At 33.4% G+C, this 22,509-nt stretch overlaps 1 protein-coding gene across 3 annotated transcripts; it reads left to right on the top strand.

Annotated features, from left to right (window-relative positions):
- Positions 1-7,853: 7,853 nt before the first annotated feature.
- LOC106463017 (ETS domain-containing protein Elk-3-like) lies at positions 7,854-22,318 on the top strand. 3 transcript variants are annotated; one of them, XM_013922985.2, is made up of 3 exons: positions 10,578-11,032; positions 13,483-13,575; positions 20,424-22,315. In XM_013922985.2, the coding sequence occupies exons 1-3, from the start codon at positions 11,017-11,019 to the stop codon at positions 21,608-21,610; spliced, it is 1,296 nt and encodes a 431-aa protein (XP_013778439.1). In that variant the 5' UTR covers positions 10,578-11,016; the 3' UTR covers positions 21,611-22,315. The 3 variants fall into 3 exon arrangements, with proteins under 3 accessions (XP_022246126.1, XP_013778440.1, XP_013778439.1); XM_022390418.1 differs by lacking the exons at positions 10,578-11,032; positions 13,483-13,575 and adding an exon at positions 7,854-7,965 and having other exon boundaries at positions 20,424-22,318; XM_013922986.2 differs by lacking the exon at positions 13,483-13,575 and having other exon boundaries at positions 10,577-11,032; positions 20,424-22,318.
- Positions 22,319-22,509: the final 191 nt, after the last annotated feature.

Here is a 22,509-nt window from a genome sequence, read left to right on the forward strand (position 1 = left end):
ACGGCTATCGAAACCCGGATTCTAACGTTGTAAGTCCACAGACATACCGCTGGGCCACTGGGGGGCAACATCGATATTAAAATAAATGTATAATAATATATCCGCCATAGTCTATAGACAAGTTCTTTGAAGCGTTATGTAAGTTCGTCAGAATTCTACTACCGTAGGTCAGTTGGGGTTAAATGTTAACAGGGAACTTTAGTTGGAATTCCACAAAATACTCTTTTAAGAAAACTATTAAGAGAACATGGTCAAAGATGGTATAACATAATAGAATTGTTGATGTATTGTAAAAGGGATAAACCACAGAAAAGGCTTTTACTTTATTACTTATCAAACAAATTAAGCGAGGTATTTGTCCATTGTATGTTGCAAGTTATAATGTGTACAATCATCGTATGATTCAATACATTATGGTAAAGATAACATCTAGACATAATAACGTATAAATGTTGTTAGCGGTAATAGCAGCCGTTCCCTAACTTTCGGTATTGACATAAACGCTCGTTCTGCTTCTAAGTGTGCTCTTAAAATTCTTTAAATGTCTAATAAAGTTATTTATTTTATTAAACTTTACTTTTTGGTCGGTTGTCTGTTTCGCTAAAACAAACACTGAATTTGTAAGAATTACTGAATATCAACTAGTAATGCACACACACAGTAATTTTACACGTTCATGAAGGAATCAATTTTACAAAGCTTACACGAACCTAAATCAATATATTACGCTTTAGATAAATTTAATGATTGCGTTACCTAATGAAATGAAAATATTCACCTAAAAAAATGTACAGAGGAATTTGATAGTTATGGATGAAGGGAAAGCTGTTAACAAAAGGGTAAATGTGGATGAACTAATTACTTTCTGTAATGTTCTACCTACAGAGTAGAGATCTTCAGAATACTATTGTTTTACAGTGAATAAAGTTTTCTGTTACGCCAAAGAAACTTAATGAACGAGCTTTTGATACGTCACAAGCTATGGCACTTTATCAAGTAGAGATCTTCAGAATACTATTGTTTTAGAGTGAATAAAGTTTTCTGTTACGCCAAAGAAACTTAATGAACGAGCTTTTGATACGTCACAAGCTATGGCATTTTATCAAGTTATCGTTCTAACACAATAACGGATCTTTTTATGTTTGTGATTTTATAAAACTCTAAACTTTATGCTGAGACCGAATGAACTTTATTGCATTAATCTAAAACAACAAGTTTATTCAAAGATTTCCGACTTATATTAACACATACATTAATTGAAATAACACAGGTCTGCGAACTTAAACTTCATAAAAGTTGTTTTGGTTTTAAAAACGGATTTTCCATAATTCATCTACGCAGACTTCGAAAATAATATTTATTTTTTCTATCACGTAAGAATTTTTCCATAATTCATCTACGCAGACTTCGAAAATAATATTTATTTTTTCTATCACGTAAGAATTTTTTTACAAATCGGGAAGAAATTATAAGTATTACTGCGTTTACCATAATGCACATTTTTTTATCATGTTTGGAATCTAGAACCATCGATAAGGCTCTCACGTCATGATTGGTCTAAAGGAATCTATAGCCATTAGTTGTCAACATTTTAAACATATCAAAATATGACCCGATTTCAATGAAAATGATTCACGTATGTAAAAGTACATTTGACATTTTGTGAAAAATCTGTACGTGATGGAGAAAAATGGATCTCATTTTCGGATTCAGCGTACAGGAATTACTGTAGAATATGTAAGAATTTCAAGACAATAAAACCATCGCAGGCCTGTGTTATTACAAACCTACACAAGAGATACACCTATAGGAACTGGAAACAATGACCAATGAGAACTAGATGGTGAATTTATTATTAGTACAAAACATTATCATAAAAAATACAAAGGAAAAGAGAAGTTGTACAGTACACTAGTATTTTATATTTTACACAGAACATTACACCATGTTTTAGTGCTGTCATGTAATTTATCGATGTACGATTCTTGAATATTGTTTCAACCATTATAGATTACTCCCCACAATTCAGTAAAGTTGTTTGGTCACCTATATTTACTTTCTTAGTGTTTACTTTCATACAGCATCATGTCGGGACCTCATACAGGTATGTCATGGTCTGATTGTTCTATTGGCCTTATTTTTATTCTCAGAATGTCGTTTCATCACATTTGCTGCATACTTGGAATCAGTGTATTGCTAGAAGATGAATTCCCACCTGGTGAGTAATGTTCCTGAGGAAATAGCATGACGGATCAGACTATGCCATCAGTTTTGTGTACATCACCACACTGTTGCCTGAGATACAGCCTCAATGTTGTATAAATATCCCATCACGCTTCACTATAGATATTGCATATTGACTATGATGCACTGATCCTTTCTATCGGCGAACAAACTCTCATTGATTGTTATTACCAAACAATTCAAACATGGATTCATCTGTAAGAAGTACACATCTCCAGCCAACAAATCAACTATTTGTGGTCCGAAGCTTCCGCTTCAAACTTTTAATGTCATTAATTCTTCTCAATAACAGTTTTCGAACAGCTACACGTCCACTGAAACTACTTAGTATTAGTGTGTATATTTATTTTACTGTTATACAGATAAAATTTACACCTGCATTACAGTAAAGTGATTGGAAAGATCTATAGTAGATCGTCTTCTATTATTTTAAAGAGCGCATTTTGAGATTCTTAACATCAATTAATTGATGGTGGTATGAACTTCCAAACTAGCATGTCAGTGCTCTAGTGGGGTTATATGTGTGTCCCCACAGCAGTGAAGGAATGTAAAGTTTGTTTTATTTTCTAAACTTCTTTCTCTTCATTAATTTCTGAATGATGTTTTATTATTCTTGTTTATTCTACGGCACTTTAACTGTATCAACTATCTGAAAACTTTATCCTCATAAATGTCTTGAATAGTTATTGAAAAGATTTAGGAAACTGAAACATCTGAGCATTTTGACGAAACTCTATATAAACTATACACTGATTTTTTACCCTTATATTACACCATTTCCACAGTGCTGTAAGGTTAATTCTAAGTAAGATCAAAATTAACAAAAAGTTTAGACAGCTTTTTTTTTCACACAGCACCTCTTTCAATTTCCCAAAACCCACATAACACATAATACATTTTGGTCCTGATTTACAAATTAATCCTGTGAGTTGGGCTGCTATTTTCACAAAGACAGGAAAACTTCCTGTAATATCCCTACCACACCGACGTAGGTTTCTTCTAAAGGTGTGACGATACAGCGATACGATAGGAGTATCGTATTGTGCAGCCGTGATACGATTGTATTGATACATCGTCCGATACGATACAATTCATGTATCTTCATGAAATTTGCAAGCTTTCAGTAAACATCATAAGTGTTTTGTACAGTAAAAATCAGAATTTGTAATAAAGAATTTTTGCTAAAAATTAATGATTCAATAAAGAAAGTTGAGTATTGAATACTACATGTTGTCTTTATTTCTTATATCAAAAACATTACCTGCAAAGTAACATAACAAATTAACAATAACAAAATAGACAGACAGTTATTAACTTTGATTTTATTTTACTTCTCTTGCCAGCTGCCATTAGTTGATCAAACCTGAGAATTTGAAAAAAAGAATTGTAAAGTGTGAAGTACTTAAATAAGACAATGTTAATAATATAGATAATAAATTGCAGACAAGACTGTTTAACTTTGTAACAAATTGATGATAAAACTTGTGTATCTAGATACGTATCGTAGATACTACTGTGATGGGATATGTACTCCTAATTTCTTCCAATCTTTAAGCCTTTTACCCTTACCTCTACAGCGACAATCAATACTTTACCCGCCACGTGTCTTAGATATTCTATGCAGTATATCCAAAGCTCGCCTTTACTTGGTGTTACTCTTAAATCTGCTTTACCCAACCTGTCTTGTACCTCCCTCAACACTCTTAAGTTTTCATCCTAATTATTAAAGTGTAGGCAAATGTCATCTAAGTTACCTATGACTGGATCCCCTAAGCCCCATAATACGTTATCCATTAACCTCTGAAGTGTTATTGAGCATCATATCAAACTTAAATATTCCCAAGGGGTATAAAGAGCTTTTTTTTGTCTTTATGCTCTTCCTCTAACTCAACTTACTCCATCAATCGTAGGTGCTAACACTACACCTGATGCATAACGGCTAGAAGATTTCCTCACGTTTCATCCTCTTAACAATTTTTCTAGCTGCTACTTTAGAGCTCCCCTGAAATGGTATGCCACACTTCTTTTAGCCTTTTTTTATCCCAACATTAAAGGTTAATCTTATCACATGCTTAAATATCCAGGTCTGCTCTGGCCTCTAAGACAGTTTTCTGTTCAGTACCATTACTACTAACCTCTAAACAGGTCATCACAAGATTCTGGTGACCCTAGTTTACCATGGCGTAAGCCCATTTGCATGACACGTTCGTCATGCTACTTCTTCATGCCCTACATTTATCCCATACTTCTCGTTCTTTAGCATTCTTTTCATAGTTAAATTTTGTTTAACCTTACACTTTTGAGTGCCTTAAAGTGCTAATTTCTGCCCCTTTGCTAATCTTTGCCAAAAGCTGGTCACATATGCTAACATCTTTGGTGGCTCGGCTTTGTCTCTAGAACAACTTGTTTTTAATAAGTCTATAGTAACTCAAAATCCTGTTGTAGCTTGGAGAACTTCTCGATATTCAAATAACACAATAGGCAGTATTATACCTTGCAACATTACTCTAAGCATAGCCTTAGTTGTCTCACTTGCTTGGGTTCTATAGGAACTGGTATGTTTCATTTTTATCCCTGTCATCTTCCTTAGTTCTTGCCTTATTTTGGATTGAAAATTACTACCCAAATGTCATTAAAATTCTTCGAGAAATCCGACCCGTGAAATATCACCATAAGCTCTTGTGCTTTTTCTATGCTACCGAAGAATCTTGTGCTACTATTTCCACATATCTAGAAGCATAATTAACGACTGTCAGAATATATTCATTCCCTTGTTCTGTCACTGAACCGGCCCGGCATGGCCAGGTGGTTAGGGCGCTCGACTCGCAATCTGTGGGTTGCGGGTTCGAAATTGCGTCACACCAAACATGCTCGCCCTTTAAACCGTGGGGGTGCTATAATGTGACGGTCAATCCCACTATTCGTTGGTAAAAGAGTAGTCTAAGAGTTGACGGTGGGTGGTGATGACTAGCTGCCTTCCCTCTAGTCTTACACTGCTAAATTAGGAACGGCTAGCGCAGATAGCCCTCGTGTAACTTTGCGCGAAATCCGTAACAAACAAACAAACTGTTCCTGAAAACGGTTTGTCAATATCGGCACTAACGAAAATAAAGGATTCACTAATAATGGTAAATCAGCCACTGGGATTTTTACTTTCATGCCTCTCTTACCAGCTGTTCTCAGCTTGTACGTCCAGGCACTGATTTCTAGTTTCTATTTTAAAGATTTGCTTTCAATTTCCAAGCGTTTATTTTAAGTTTCTAACAATTTCATTTCTAATTGTATCTTAGCAAGTTCTAAATCGTTATCTATATAAGTTTCGTGAACACTACTCGCATTTTCCACATTTTCCCTAAGCTCAAGGTTAGAAAAAATCATCTATTGTGACTCCCGCTTTAATTAAAATTTCTTGTAATTCATATTTTCTTTCAATTACTAGTACATGTTATACCCAGTTATCTACACTTATTTACCATCTGACTTTTTGTCAGTGATTTCCAATTCTTATCCATACTAACGTTAATTCTCTAATCTTAAACAATGAATCATACAACTTATAAAGAGTAAAAATTAAGTGAACAACCACCAAAAGCAAAGCAAGCAAAATAATAATAATAAAAAAAAACACGAAACTTAATCTCTTTCCTCTTTCATCCAGTTGACCTTCCTTCTTGGCCTTTCTTGACGTGGTTCCAGCTTCAAACTCTTCTTTCATTATCCCACGAAGGATTATCGTATGATATATCATACACAAAATAGACCAAGTTTGAGGTTATCCCAAATTTATATTTGATGGCGTATGGAAAATATTTTTATTGGAAAGGTAACTTACACTGCTACAGATCTTATTTAGTTTTCTATTTTACAGCATCAAGGGAATTTGTTGACCATGGCATCCAGGTAGTATCTGATCTTGGACTGAAGGTAATATTTATAAATAGCTTTTTAGTTATTAGAATTATAAAAATTAAACGTTGTTACTATAATGAACAGAACTGTAGGGTACTTCGGGAAAAATTCGGTGCCTCCTAATTTACTTGTTGTTGAGATAAAGAAATTTAAAAAGTATTGTATGAAATTTCATAAGATAGTCTTTCCAGGTGTACAATTGGCCTTAGTTTTCAAGCACCTTTACTTAAGTAGCTGCCTTTTTCATATCTACTGGTTACTTTTATGCTATTATCCTTATAACAGCTATAGGTGTTTTAAAGGGTATGTTATCCAATATGGCTGTTTTCCAATAGAATAGTTTGGAGCACTGAGGAGGCACTCAATTAGCTTGTATAGTTTGCCAAACAATATTGCTCTAACACTGTTGATGTTTTACTTGTACCCATTGCTGGAGAAATGGACCCTGATGGAGATAATGCACCAGTTAAGGTATCAGAGATTACAGAAAACGACCCCCACTATCTTGGAAAGAAAACCTTTGCCCAATCGGCAGAAATTACTTTGCAGATGAAAGAACGTGGATATTATGAACTAAGTTCTAACTACCGTTTGTACACATTTTTATTTTTTATTTTTTCATTTTAGTTTCTTAATGATTATAATTTGGATCTATAAAACAATATTAATTGTTAAATGTTTCTAAGTTCTGTGTTTTCCTTTTCAGTCACCAGCTCCCAGGTATTTGTTCAATAAGACACCAAAGTTCCAAGGCCTTATACATCTACTGCTGCAGAGCCTTTAAAAAAGACTGAAAAACAGCAAATGTTCATGCAGCAAAACCTGATTATGTGTTGTAGAGACAGAAACTTTACAAAAAAGCTCCACGTGATGCTGTTCATAAACATTCATTGGATGACATTCCTCTAGCTATTGTCACAAAATTATTGACTGGTGATGTTTCAGATGTTTTGGGATGAACAGCTGGTGCTTTCGTGAGGAGTCTCTTCATTATGTTTATCAATATTCAGATCTGATATTCAGTGTGACTGTGGAAGACCTGTACAGCTGTTAAATAAAAATTATATTGGGCAGGTGAGTTTGACGAGAACATTTCTACGGTTGCTAATGCTAAGTCCAGAGGTATATTCTCGAGAATCTTATATGTCCGCATTTTATTATAATACTTTCCTTATTCCCGATGATGGATCATATAATGTAAGATCTTTGTTAGAGCATCTCAACAATAAGTTCCAGTTCTTCTGTCATCCCATCTCCAAACACTTGGAGCTTCGATGAGACTAAAGAAGCTTATTTTGGTCACCACTAGTTGAAGCAATATATTTGAGGAAAGCCAATAAAATATGTATTAAAGTTCTAGTGTCTCTGTATTTCAAGAGATTACTGCATGAATTTCAAACTGTATGAAGGCAAAAAAGCAATGAGAAGAAGGTGTCAATCTTGGAAGCTCGGTTATCCAAAAACGGTTGTTTACTCTGTACCACCACATTGATAGGATTTGCTAACAGTTACTTTACATCACTGCCCTTACTATAACAACGACAGTCTCACATCATCAAAATTACTGGAAGTATCTGATCTGATTATCTAAAGAATGCTCTACTGATGGAACTAAAATGGAAAACAGGGGTTATTCTGATGTTCTGTAGGACAAAGCTGCAGCAAACAGGTCACTATTGACATTAAATGTACTGATAATTTGGTTCTTTCCAAAAACAACTTGCAAGCATTTTAGTGCAGCATCAAAAGACAAGATGGAAAGTACAATAAAAGAATGGGTGGAGTAGACGTCTTTGACTAAAATCGTGCAAGGTACTATGTAGAGATCTAAAGTAACAAATACTAATGGCAAATAGTGCTATTTGGTCTAAATAGTGTTATTATAAATACCTGGTTGTTGTATATACATATAGAGTGTATACCTCTGCTTTAATATACTAGACAAATAATTATTTCAGTTTTGACTGCTCCTCAGTTTCCAAGATCTAGGGGTGTTTGTCCCACAAAGGGAGGTCAAGTGCTGCAAGAAGTCCATACAGATGGTAAAAGCACTGGCCTGCACCATACTCAATACAATGCTGTTATGCCAGGTATATCTGCCTTAAATGCCAGATTGATCTTCACACTAACTGTTTTGTGGAATAACACACAAATCTTTGTGGTATGCAGAAAACTCACAAGTACCACTTTATCTCATACAATACACATTACTCATTTCTTAACTTTAGGGATTCAACTTGTATTGGTAAGAATAACTAAGTAAAAGTGAGTTAAAAGTATGTATCTTGTTCTTGTTTAGATAAGTTGTATTGTTTTCTTAAATATAAGTATGATATGTTGGAATAAGTTTAATCTGGTATAATGCTACTGAAGGTTTCTAAATATACTAAAGAGTGTATATGTGAGCTTGGATTCTGTGTTCCACAGTTGAGTATGCAGGAACTGTACTTTTTCAATATCCAACACTAAATAAAAAATACTGGAAAATGTAATTATTTTTCATGAAAAGAAAACTTAAAAAATGAAGATGTTTTTCAGTCTGACTTTTTTCCCCCTAAAACCTCAAACATATTTACTCAACCCTACTTTGATCCTCCAAAAGATTACTGTATGATATATCATACATTTGAAAAAAAAAAACTAAGTTATTGTTGTCCAAAAACTCTTAGTTTTGCGCACCACACTTTTTTTTTATTGGTGAATTCAAAATATATAAAAACGAAGAAGTGTTTATTCATCTTTGATCAAAATTCAGTCTTTAATGGGATATTGGGTTTCGATTCCTAAGGAATTGATAAACCCCCCTTCTAACACTACTGATTAAAAGTTCCATAAGATTTAAAACATATTACACATTTGTCTGATCATAGCGAATAACATAGTAATAAAAAAACTATTGTAAAACTAAAGACATTTTATGACTCAACTAATTTGAATAAAGACAAACTAATTCAAAAGATCGGTGAATGATTTTTTACTCGATATGAAACGTTAGATAAAATATGAAATTTATACTTTGTGACTTTTACAGCTTCGTATATCTTTAGAAATTGACAAAGCGTGGAACTGCATGGCCCAGTGAGAAACATGAGGAAATAAAGGGAACTTTTGTCAAAATTATACAAAGTGATTTTCTTTCATTGCCCATACTTATGTAAGATATAATGATTCACTTTCACCAAATGCGAATATTAACCTGTGTTTGAAGAACTATTTCAGATGTTTTGGTTTGATTCATAGGCCATATACAGTGTTTGACACTGAAAATATTATTATATTTTGGATAACATTTTAACAAACTTCAAAGTAATTAAAAACAAAATCTACTTAATTATATTTCAGAGCCTTTGAATTATCTTAGAAAGATAAGGTATCAAAATAACATCAAATAAAGTTAACTGTTACTTTAATATTTTATTTTATTTTCATATTAAAATCACGTTTGATCAGATTTTCATGTTTATAGATAAAAGCAAATTTAACATGTAAAACCTCGTATTTTTATTCTCATGATTTGGCAAAAAGCTTAGCTTAGCTTCAGGAAGACAGTAACTTTGTTGTTTCCTTACATTGTTTTATTTTAGTGCATTTAAAAGATTCACTCAATGCACTTGTAGATGTTTTTGTATATATATTCAGAGTTTTCTTTGGAATGAAAAACAAAACAAAAACAGGTACAGTAATAAAGATTACCCACAAACGTTTAATAGTTTTTTGTCTACCAGATGCACTTGTCGATCAGTTATAGTGATTAACGCTCTTTGATTTGTGTACCCTAAGCTTGGTTTGGAATAGCTAAATAATACTCGTAAAAGTTTAGTAGTTTCCTGTCCTTCTGATTGTGTCCCCCCTAGTGGGACCGTGGTAAGTCTACAGACTTACAACACTACAATCCTGGGTTTTATTCCCCGCGGTAGACACAACAGATACCCCAATGTGACTTTGTTCTAAAGCAAACAAATCTTCTGATGAGAGACCTATTCAAATCCTTATTTTATGATTTTGGATAAAAATGTCTAATTTAGTCTTGTAAAGGCATTCAGTACTTATTAATTCCATGAATATTATCGAAATATAATGACGAATATAGGTTTTAAGTAAATTAATTTTATCTACAGTTGTATGTTTTGTAGTAATAAAAGGCTCATTAATGCGGTTTTAAAATCTTTGTATTTTCAGCTTAATTTTTCTCCCAGTGTAGAAAACAAAATAATCTTTATTGAAAGATAAGCTTACGTTAGCATATTTTCGATTTCGGTTCGCCAGTTCAAATCTGTACTGTAATGTAACAGAAAAATATGGCGAACCTTCTTGCTGCCATTTTGGGTCGCTTTCCTCTACCACGTACACTCGAACGGTCGCTGTGGGAGAGGAGAGGGGGGGGGAGGGTTGTGGTGCCAACCTGCCAGTTATGCTACGTGTCCCCAAGCTGTACTGGGACGCCACAAGGTCGCGTGTTTTCTTCAGGTGAGGCAGGTATTCGTTGACTGACGTAAGTGTGAGTTTACCACTAAACTGTTCAGGTGGGGTAACACGTCACCGTCTTGCGCATTTCTCAGAAATTGCGAGACTGTACTAAATGAGAAGTTTGCATTACATAGAATAAATACGGTGGGACAGAAACGCTCGCGTCTTATATACTTCAGTGTTCAGGGCACGCGGACTTGTTTAATTGGATGACTACGCCTGACTTGTTAATTGTGAAAACCGTTGCACGTGCTTTTGTTACCTTGTTCAGTTATGGTGATTTGTATCCATTGTGTAAGTTAACGAAATACAAAGGTTTAAAAAATAAATACCGCTTATATTTAAGAAGTTCTGAGCTGTGTGATCCATAACTACGAGCAACAAGCCGAGAAACCGATGAGGACCTTCATAGGTAAACAAACTGCTCAATTTATGTAATTTTACATCTAATCGAACAATACATAACCTTAGTTACCCCGTTTCTACGGTTTTTATCATGTAATTTTAACAATATCTAATCGAACAATAAATAACCTTAGTTACCCCGTTTCTAGGGTTTTTATCATGTAATTTTACCAACATCTATTCAAACAATAAACGATCTTAGTTACCCGGTTTCTAGAGTTTTTATCATGTAATTTTACCAACATCTATTCAAACAATAAACGATCTTAGTTACCCCGTTTCTACGGTTTTTATCATGTAATTTTACCGATATCTAATCGAACAATAAACAATATTAGTTACCCCATTTCTAGGGTTTTTATAATCATCGTTATGTGTTTTTATTATCATTATTATATGTACACGATGCTAGTTTAACTGACATCAGTAAAAACGTTGTTGACATGGGCGTTTTCAATTCGATTACTGACATTATTAGCAAGATAATGTACAAACTTTGATATAAGTTACTGAAACGTGTTAATATCCAAGTAATTGTTTGTTTATAATTAAGCACAAAACTACACAATGGGCTATCTGTGCTCTGTCTACCATGGATATCGAAACCCGGTTTCCAGTGTTGTAAGTCCGCAGACATACCGCTGTGCCACTGGAGGGCATCCAAGTAATTGGATAAAAACTGTTGATGGCTTACACTATTCTTTCTTTAGTGTTACTTTCGTTAAGAGTATTGGTTATTTGTGCAATAACACTACAGCATAACAATACTCAATTAACTAAGAAATAAAAAAATGATTCTATCATTTTAGAATGACAAGATTGGTCTGTCGAAACTAGACGGGTTATTTGTGTTTTTTTAATTCCTTTAATCAGTTGTACATTATTATGCTGATGTGTTATTCCTGTTTTTTTAGCAACTTTAATATATTTATTTTTATTATTTTTAGTTTTGTTATAAAGATTATTTTACATTGTTTATTTACTGTATGAGCTTAGGATTGATTTAAATTTTCTATTTGGCTGAATATCGTGAGATTTGGATTTTGGGCCAAAAATATCGCTTACAGCTAGGATATCCAAAAATACATTTTAATCTTTATAAGTAAGAACGTAGCAACAGTGTAATTAATTGATTATATTCCGAACGCACTAGCAATGTAATTAATTGATTATATTCCGAACGTAACAACAGTGTAATTAATTGATTATATTCAGAACGCAACAGCAATGTAATTAATTGATTATATTCAGAACGCAACAGCAATGTAATTAATTGATTATATTCCGAACGTAATAGCAATGTATTTAATTGATTATATTCCGAACGTAATAGCAATGTATTTAATTGATTATATTCCGAACGTAATAGCAATGTATTTAATTGATTATATTCCGAATGTAACAGCAATGTAATTAATTGATTATATTCCGAACGTAACAGCAATGTAATTAATTGATTATATTCCGAACGTAACAGCAATGTAATTAATTGATTATATTCCGAACGTAACAGCAATATAATTAATTGATTATATTCCGAGCGTAACAGCAATGTAATTAATTTATTATATTCCGAGCGTAACAGCAATGTAATTAATTGATTATATTCAGAGCGTAGCAGCAATGTAATTAAGTGTTTATATTCATTACTTGGTTGATTTTTATTTTTGATCTAAGTAGGTGGCTTGCTCTGATTGGAAGTTGATATTAACAACACTCAAATTAAAATCCTTCGGTTATCTTGTTTATATTTTTATTCCTGAACTGTCACTAAAACGCTAACAAAAATGATATCAATATGTGTATAAAGAGAGTAGGTAGTTTTAGATTATATTAAATAATCCACATAATGTGGCATATCGTAAGGCTAGAGTTATAGTTCAATAACACCCCACATAACGTAGCATATCGTAAAGTACAGGTTATAGCCTAGTAACAACCCACATAACGTAGCACATGTAAAGTACAGGTTATAACCTAGTAATAACCCACTATCCTTTCCAGCAGGAAAAGCTGTCGAATCTTCATTATATGCTTCAATATTAGACACAGTTGGTCTTATCGGACACTATTCTTTATGGCTGTTTTTAATGAGCAAACTCTGTGTTACCTAAAGTATATAAAGAAAATGTCCGATAAGACCGATTTCATCTAATACTGGTATACTGTCTTATCACATGGTTTAAGTACCATACCATAATATTAGCTTTTTAGATGATGCATGATATTTCAAGGATGAAAGTTACCTGTTTTTGTACAATATTATAACCCAAAGTTGAAACAAAAGTCTACACTCATTTGCGTCATTGTTCTGTAGCTCAATTGTCAGTTTGAATGTAGTATTTTTGAATGAAATACTTATTTCTTAGCTTATTTTCCTGTCTGAGCGAAATGAGTGTACAGATTTGTTGATTCGGTTTCTAACAATACTAAAATACTATAAACATTCCGTTTTAGAATCAAGTGACGACCCTGACTGTACGGACCTCTCTAAAGATCTGACTGAAGAACAGCCAAAGACAACGAACCCCAATTTTAGCGTCGTACGAAGTAGGTGGCTTGAGATTAGTGAAATTATCACATTTTTCTATTATCATTTTACGTTTGTGTAGGTGCTTTGAGAGCTAGGTAAAGATCTACATATAACAACAGGTGTCTTGGTGTGTTCAGGTCTGATTATACATCGAGAACTTTAGACATACGCACAAACTCTTCATGTTAAACTTTTATTATGAAACTCAGGTGTTTGAAGTTACGTGCAAAAAGCAATAAATATTTTCATATCTTTGCCTGTTTAAAGAGAAGAGGCATAACTTGAATGAACGAATTTATAACGCAGTACAGAAGCTAACACAATAATTCTGCTTAATAAGCACTATTTCTTTAAGCAAGCTGTTTCACTCAAAAGACCTTGGTTAAAAAATTGAGGTCGAATAATTCATTTTGGATTTGGATGAAAAAAAAAGCTATATTTTAACATCCGCAGTCCGTTGATTGAAACAGAATTTTTGTAAGGCAGAAGGAACGTGTGTGACAAACGTTTCGTATATACTGCATAGAGCAACTAATTACTAATAACTTCTAATCAAATGTATGCAAGCTGAATAAATGAGAGCTAACAAAGCAAGTTATAAGCTGAAGCCTATCCTGTAAAACCACTGGGTAGTAGTACTTAATCTTAACGATTAGAGTGCACTGAATTACCAGTTTGAGGCTCTCTCTGTTAAAGATACTTTCAGCTGCAATGTTATATTTTTTATAACACAGAAGAAACCTCCACCTAGGGAAGTGATGTCATAAAAGAGCCCTTTGTATATGAGTGGTTAAACAGTGTAAGAAAATACTTATTTAATTCTAATATTACAAGGTTTTAATGTAAACAGTTACTCAATCTCTAAACAACTCATACCGATCAATAAGAGTAATAAGTAGTGTAATGTGAATTATGATTTATTGTTTTTCATACCACTGAATAGAATAACTTGCATGATTTTTCTATAAAGTCACGTTACTTGCGGGATTAAATGTGTCATTTTTATATATGTCCCCCTTTTTTTTTAAGCTGATAAGGATTTCAGCATATAACATATCGCATGATATTTTAAGGAGCGTGAAGAGCTCCAGGAACTTCATGCAGATATTAATAACGCGACTGTCTTTTCCTAGTAAATTAGTGTTCGTGAAATTAGGTACTTTGAATTCTGGAGAGCTGGAGCGTCAAGGAGCTGGGAAAACAAATAGGGCATTGAATTGCGTTCTGTTGAAGAAGAAATACTTTGGTGTTTCGTAACAGAAAATTAAAAACCGATTCCCGACTTATTTGGCAGCATTATATGATCTGTAAATATAATGATATTTTTCCTTGTAACGTGTCTCCCGCTGAGTCAGCGGTAAGTTTACGGAGTTACAACGCTAAGATACAGGGTTTGATTCTCTACAGTGGACAAAGCACAGATAGCCCATTGTGTAGCTTTCCACTAAACGCAAACAAATCCATTGTAATGTAAATGTTAGGGTTTTCATCTCTTATTATATTATAAGAGTTGTGAAACCTCACTGATCAGCGTATATAATTTTGTTCCTACCTAAGCCTCGTGGTTACACGGATTAGAATGGCGAAATAAAAAAAAATCCGTCTGAAAACAAATTTTATAAATTAATAAAACGTTGCGTCACTAGAAATTTCTTTCTCTTTCTATGATTGTACTGTTTTCGGTCGTGATATAACAGTAAATTTATCGCTTGAAAAAAGAAAACCACAGAAAACATTACTTCTGTTCTCTCAAAAAGTAGTAGATGTAAAAAGAATGTAAATGTCACAAAATTGTTTCACTTGTTAACATGATCGCTATGAATAACGAACTTTTCACGTATTTTGAGCCAACTAAGCCACATGGTTAAGTCAATCAGTGTGATATGTTTGTAGCTGTGTTTGCATGAAAATGGAGAGGACTAGCATCGTCAACAGAGAGAGTTACAAGCATTACAATAATTCTTTGTATCTTAGATTTATATTATTAGATGTGCTTCCGCAGGGTCCCCGAAAGGGTTCTACTTCAAGAGTGAATAAAAACCAAAATTAAGAGTAACAAATATTTTTATTTCTTGCTTTTGAAATTCATATATCACGTTGTGTTGTAGCCCACAAAGTCCATAGTTCTCTCATGATTCATGACATGCGCTCGTCTTACTGACGTCACGACAGTACAAACTGCAAAGTTAAGTGTCCCTTAGGTGACGTAATTTTATTGTCTACTGACTGACTGAAAGACAACATATTACTGTATAGTGGTGCGAATGGTTGGAACAGGTGACTCCTCCAGGCGGCCTTAGGCCCCTTTTCGGGGAAATTAACGCACATTCCTCGGCTCAATTTCACGAAAACGACTTAAGATTTTTCTTAATTTCTTTTCTAAGATAAAACTTCAGAATCTCGTTGGATCTTTCCTAAATTATTTATAATGTTGTGGTTAATTTAAGAATGATTGAAATAGTATCGGGAATATACGGATCTTTAAAACGAAATCGAATGGTCAATTATGTTAAACGTAATGTTTTTACAAAATGCAAACAGTTTTTATTAATCTCGCTTTGTTCTTGGTTTTCATGAACGTAACGCAGCCTTCTTTTTATTTATTCGAGCAATTTCTTTTAGTTAATTAAGAAAAGTAATAATCTGAAACACACTAAGTTAAAGAATACATTTGAAGCCGCGAGTCTTTTTCAACCTTGTCTAACAACATTCACTTTTTCTCTCTCTTTAGTCTTAAGTTTTAAAGATATTTTGCCTAAAAACGATTTTAATATATGAGTGCAATCTATGTGAACATAAAAATAATAATTCTATGTATATTTTATGTATCAGCCATGTTTGGTTCTATCATATAACACTTATTATTTACCCGTCGTAAAAGAAAGTAAGAAGATTCTTAAGGCTTGAAACCTTTCGTGAAACACTCTTAGGAAAATCTTATGTCTTGGGAACAAATTTTTACCTAAAACACTTTTATAAACTGCCCCCCCCCCGAGTGGCACAATGGTACGTCTGCAGACTTACAACGCTAAAATCCGGGTTTCGATACCCGTGGTGGGCAGAGCACAGATAGCCCATTATGTTGCTTTGTTCTTAGCTTTAACCTAAACTTATATGATACATAAGATTACAATTTGTGTTTATACAGCATGGATAATAAAGAAAGTTGATCAGAGATTGACAATATTTGAAATTATATTTTTAAAACTACACAACGTTTTCCCGGGTGTATAGCTAAGCTATATCTGAAGAAGTAATCTCGCCCGAAAGATTATGATGTAATTATATAATGATACATTTAAAGGCTAAATAATGATAGTTTGCTTGGTAATCGATTAAACTGGTTGTACAAGAATCGTTACCTCTATCAATAGAGTAAACATCATATTTGTTCTTGTGTCATATGTTTGTTCCTTTTTTCTTAAGCGATAAATTTACATGGATATCGCGAATTATTCTTCCTACATTGTTTTTAACTGGGAGGAGAATGGAATATTTGGACGATTACCCGGAGAGTTCAGTTTTGGAAAATTCAACATCTGCACTGTTTTAGGCTCAGATTTTTTTTTTTTTCAAAATTTAAACTTTATCGTAATGCATATGACATACGTACTGAAACAGTACAGAAAAAATAAAAGGAACTACTTTCTCGAATCTTAGAATAACATAGTTAATAATGTAATTTTAGATTGACAAGAATATTTAGAAATTCAACATTTAGCTCCAGCTGTTGTAAGAAAAGGATAATAAAAACACTTCTATAGCGGAGAATCCAGTGCATCGATAAAGTGCAGTGTGAAAATAAAAAACATTTCTATTGTAAATGATTATATCTTAAAAACTAATTGTCCTAGTGGAACAAAGGTTCACCATCAGGAGCACACTGAGCAGAGGCGTCACCGGAATGTTTTTTTTGGGGGAGGGGGTCGTTTCTGCATTCCAGAAGCCGTGAGTCAGTAGCAGTCCACAACAAAGGTCATGTCACATTGAAAAACACATTAGCAAACGAAAAAGGTAATGAACATGAAATCATAGCGCCACTAAATTTAATTTTCCATGACATCAAAATGCAGTTGAGGTTCGGGGGGGGTCTTTTGTAACCCACACTTCCCATGCCGAGAATGATAAATGCTATTAAGAAACGTTTGACGCGATTGTTTTAAAAATTAAATTCTCGTAGAATGTGTTAAACAAGCTTTTCATTATTCTCAGTCAATCTAATACAGCTGTATCAATACAGCTGCTACAAACACCATCTGTTCTGGACAATATTCTATAATCATTGGAGTATCCTGCATCCTGAAGTGCATTTTACTGAAATTACCTACCTCTTTATTATTGAAACAGGGAGAAAAAAGTGAAGAATAAAGGCAGTGAATATTTTCAAAAAAGAAGCGGTCAGACATAATTTAGTTTGAGATGCCTTGCACCGTGTCTAAACTTTATTGAATAAAACTATGATTCTCAATGTGAACTTTTGTTTTAATGTTTAAGATATATTTATTCTAAACATAGAGATTTCTTTGTAATCACTCAGTATAAGCTGGATGTGTCTTCACTTTGCAGGTTTTGTTATTAGAATATTTTATAGTCATCCTGTGTATGTAATCTTCGAACGTAATTCACACACAGATAGACAGATGGTATACATATAAATATTAAATATATGCTCTGTAGTTCTGCTTTTATTTTAAAATACATTTTCAAAATTAATAATGTGACGATAGTGTGGCCGTAATCGTATAACGATACATAAGTTTTGTATGTAAACAGACATTCATGTGAAACTCTTCTCTCCTATAGGAAGTTAAATCTGTACGTTGTTTAATTTTGAAGATCTAGAAATACTGTCACGGTAGGCCTCTATTTTAGAGCACTGTACGTTTAAAAAAACAAACAAACAAAAACTGTAGCCACTTTGCGGAAGTAAATGTGAAAGTCACAGATGTAATAATATTTTAAACATAATCTTCCAAATCCTTCATGCTGTGAAGTGGTGCCAGACTTGCAGAACTACATCTCTGAGGTTTATGTCACGTGACATCACCTGTCTGCGCAACGTAATGTAGCCCGAGGTAGTTGTCTATCACATTATAAGAGCGGAACTGGTAAACTGTGTGAACAACATGGGTGCCCAGGAGTTAGCTTTCAAATGTATATTAGTTCTAGTTAATAAGAGCTACTTGTGCTTTCACTAGATTGTGTCTCTGAGCCTTTGTTAATTTCTCGATAGACCTTTGTTTAGACTTCCTAACACAGAGCAGCATGGCGTAAACTGGACCTATACACAAGGTAATTAGTTCCGAATCTCCAGCATCATGTGATCTAGATCTGTAGGCAAAGTAATCAATTCTAACTTTTCAGAATTGTTTGATCTGGATCTACAGGCAATTAAAATCTCCAGTATGGTGTTATAAACCTATAAACAAGGTAATCGACTCCAAGTCTCCAGCATGGTGTGATCTGGACCTATAAACAAGGTAATCGACTCCAAGTCTCCAGCATGGTGTGATCTGGACCTATAATCTAAGTAGTCAATTCAAGATCTCTAACATGATGTGATCCAGACCTATAAGCAAGACAAAATAGTCAATTATAAACCTGATTTTAAGCGTAATAAATGCGATGCACATTAATTAAGTGTTTATCATCACATATTTCTCGTATTTGGTTCGAGGAGCGGAAGTTAGTTTATGAAAACGTTTTGTTTTCCTCTCTTAACTTCCGATATCCTTATTAATATTTTTACTTGTTTAATGCTCTCTGGATCAACGAACACTGTTTGTAACAGGTGATTTGGTTTGACTATTGTTCAGCGCAATGCTACATATGTATATTTAATATTGTTTTACTTGTCATTAATGACACTTCATTTGTGCGACTTCAACACTAACCTTAACTGGCGATACATCCAAGCTTCGTATGACGTCACTTCCTTAAATAAGTTCATAATAATTTCTAAGAATTGCAGAAAAGACTTCACCGAGTAATATTATTTTTGTAAGATACAATGCAATAGATTTTTAAGTTAACACTAGAATGAATAATGCCGATTTTTAAATCATTTTCGAGCCTTTTTGTTCATTGAAAACATGGGTTGTTTGTACAGTTTCTTCTGATATCAAGCTTAAATATACAGAGAACAATTAAGTCTTAATGTATATTGCACGATAAAAGTGTAGATCTTGTTTAATATAAACGAAAGAGCGTGACCCACTTAGTTGATGAAATAATAATGCGTAAGTAAAGAGTGATAATTGATTTAAATATTTACCTAGTCAGTAGTATATCTGAAGATTTTTCGAACCTCCTCTCATTAACTTGATATTAAATTTAGTGAATGAGCACTGCATGTCTGTCAACTGTTTGTTTTTAATGGAAGTATATTATTATGCTGATACTGTTTCCTATTGTTTCTAGAATTTCGTCATTAAAAGATAGTGAAATAAATTCTGTATTTCAACCTTTATGTTTCTATTTTAAGCCAACTTTTATTTGATTTTGATGACTGATTTTGATTAGCAAAATTCCCCTTTTTTCATTCAAACGATAAAGTTCTGATGTATTGTTATTTATAGATATATAAAACATTTTAACCGGTTTTATTTTAAAAATTATGTTTGTTTGGAAAGGATGGTTCTGTTTGAAAACAACTGTTTAAAACAATTCTCTGAGAACTCATTTTATCTCGCACTTTATAGATACTTTATTTTATTTTTGAGATACACTGAGTATAACAGTGCGTGATTCCTTAGACACTGATGCAACGTAAACAAAAACATTACGAGAGAAATGAGGATAAAATTAGTTTTTTAGGAAACCACATTATGAAACCGATAAAATATTTTCTTTATTTCTCTTATAGATATGGACACAAATATCACTTTGTGGCAATTTTTGCTAGAGCTTTTATTGAGTGATCAGTATAACCACATCATAACATGGACCAACAATGAAGGTGAATTCAAACTGGTTAGTGCAGAGGAGGTTGCTCGCATGTGGGGACTAAGGAAGAACAAGCTGAATATGAATTACGACAAACTAAGTCGAGCCCTTAGATACTATTATGATAAAAATATCATCAAAAAAGTGTTGGGGCAGAAGTTTGTTTATCGTTTTGTATCTTTTCCTGAAATAGTAAAAAACAGCGAACACAGGATCCATTTTCCCATAAAGATAGAGACTATACCAAAAACAAGCGAACATGATTTACATAAATCATGTTTTATTCCGTCTTCAGCGTATACATCGTCTACCTCTGGAGTTCAACGGAATCATCAGCAGATCCCACCATTAGACTTAAGAGAACACAGCGAAAACGTCCAGCCTAGAAAAAGCGAACTAGAAATTAAGTACATGAACTCATCTTCACACCAAAGACAAACATTAACATCTGTGGTTTCACACCAAAGGCAAACATTAAAGTCTATCGTTTCACACCAAAGACAAACGTTAACGTCCGTGGTTCAAAGATTGTCGAGCCAGCAAAGAACCGGATCTGAAGAAACTGGAACGAAACAATCGGATGAGGAGATCGAAATTTCGAAGCTGGAACCCAAAGAAAGTAGGTCATCTTTCGTGTCACCTGCTAAACGGATAAAAATTGAAGTTGATACAGATTCCTGTTCAACCGATTTTCCATCACCTAAATTTAGTTCTCCGCCTATATCTTCTACAAGAGTTGTTCCATCAGCTACTACTACTACTCCCAAAATTAAACCCAAGCCACCACCCATATCAGCTATTCCATGTAGCCCAGTAAGTGGATTTAATTCCTTGCAAACTCCTTTAGTCACTTTTAGCAGTCCGTTTTTGTCACAAGGAAAAACACCTCTAATTTCTCTACCACTTTGGAATCCTTTAAGTCCTATATTCTTAACAAGTCCTCATTACTCCCCAACAACAACGTCTCACTTTCAATTCCCACCACACATTCCAAGTTTTGGACTAAGTCCATTTTCCCCTTTAAACCAATATTTTACTGACCCGTTTTCTTTTTTTGAACAAAAAGTAGTAGCGTCGCCAACGAAGTCCATTTCAGTAGAGCAGTGATTAATTTAAGTAACGCCCACTTTCTGTCAATCTTCCGGACATCACTTCCAAGCAGCACAAGTTCTGGGTAATTGTGTAAGGATTAAAAATTATGAACCAGGTTACTGTCGACAACGCAAAATCATTCTACGATTGTTGAATAGTATTTGATTTGTTTATTGTATATAGAAATAAGTGCCTATATATGTCTACATAATCTGAGGTGGATTATATATATATAAATACTCCAGAAAAACATTTTATTAAATTCATTAATGCAGTAAAGATGTTTATAATTGCAAACGACTCTTGGTTCTTACAATGTTTGAATAAACACCATCAACAACCACGGAAAGGATTAAAATACACATATTGTTTTTTCTGAATAAAAAATGTTGTTAAGGATTTTAGAAACCAGTACGTCGTTCATTTTGAAACAAATTCTAGATGGAACATATCGCTAGAAAAACAGTCTGGGAACTATTTCTTGTAAAAGAATCTGAGTAATCGACACGCTTTTGGTAATTATAGAGAATGCTATGATGAAGCTAATATATATATATATATATATATATATATAAGAGTTAACATACAAATGTAAAATAATCAAACGTATGTCTTGGCCTACCAAAGTCTAGTGGATTTGCATTAATTTCTGTCTAGTGTGGTATATAAAAAATATGATGCATAAGAACAATAGTCTTGTACAGTTGGTTTAAACGTATTCAATTGGAATCTTTAAGCGTGTTTGTTACGGAAAGTAACGGGTATTTTATTATGAGATATAATTCTTTAAATAATTTTTGTATTGCGTTTGAATAAAAGACTTTTTGTCTTTAACAGGCTATTAAAGCTTTTATTATATATCAAGTAAGTAGCATGAAACTAACAGGAGACTTTTGAAATATGTTAAAACAACT

This window comes from Limulus polyphemus, unplaced genomic scaffold (assembly GCF_000517525.1).
Source record: "Limulus polyphemus unplaced genomic scaffold, Limulus_polyphemus-2.1.2 Scaffold1302, whole genome shotgun sequence".
In the NCBI taxonomy this organism is placed as follows: domain Eukaryota; kingdom Metazoa; phylum Arthropoda; class Merostomata; order Xiphosura; family Limulidae; genus Limulus; species Limulus polyphemus.

What these genes read in the sequence shown, in the direction of transcription:
- LOC106463017 (XM_013922985.2), top strand. An exon ending in CAATTTTAGCGTCGTACGAA is followed by an intron (nt 13,576 to 20,423) that starts GTAGGTGGCTTG and finishes TTTCTCTTATAG; the next exon opens with ATATGGACACAAATATCACT.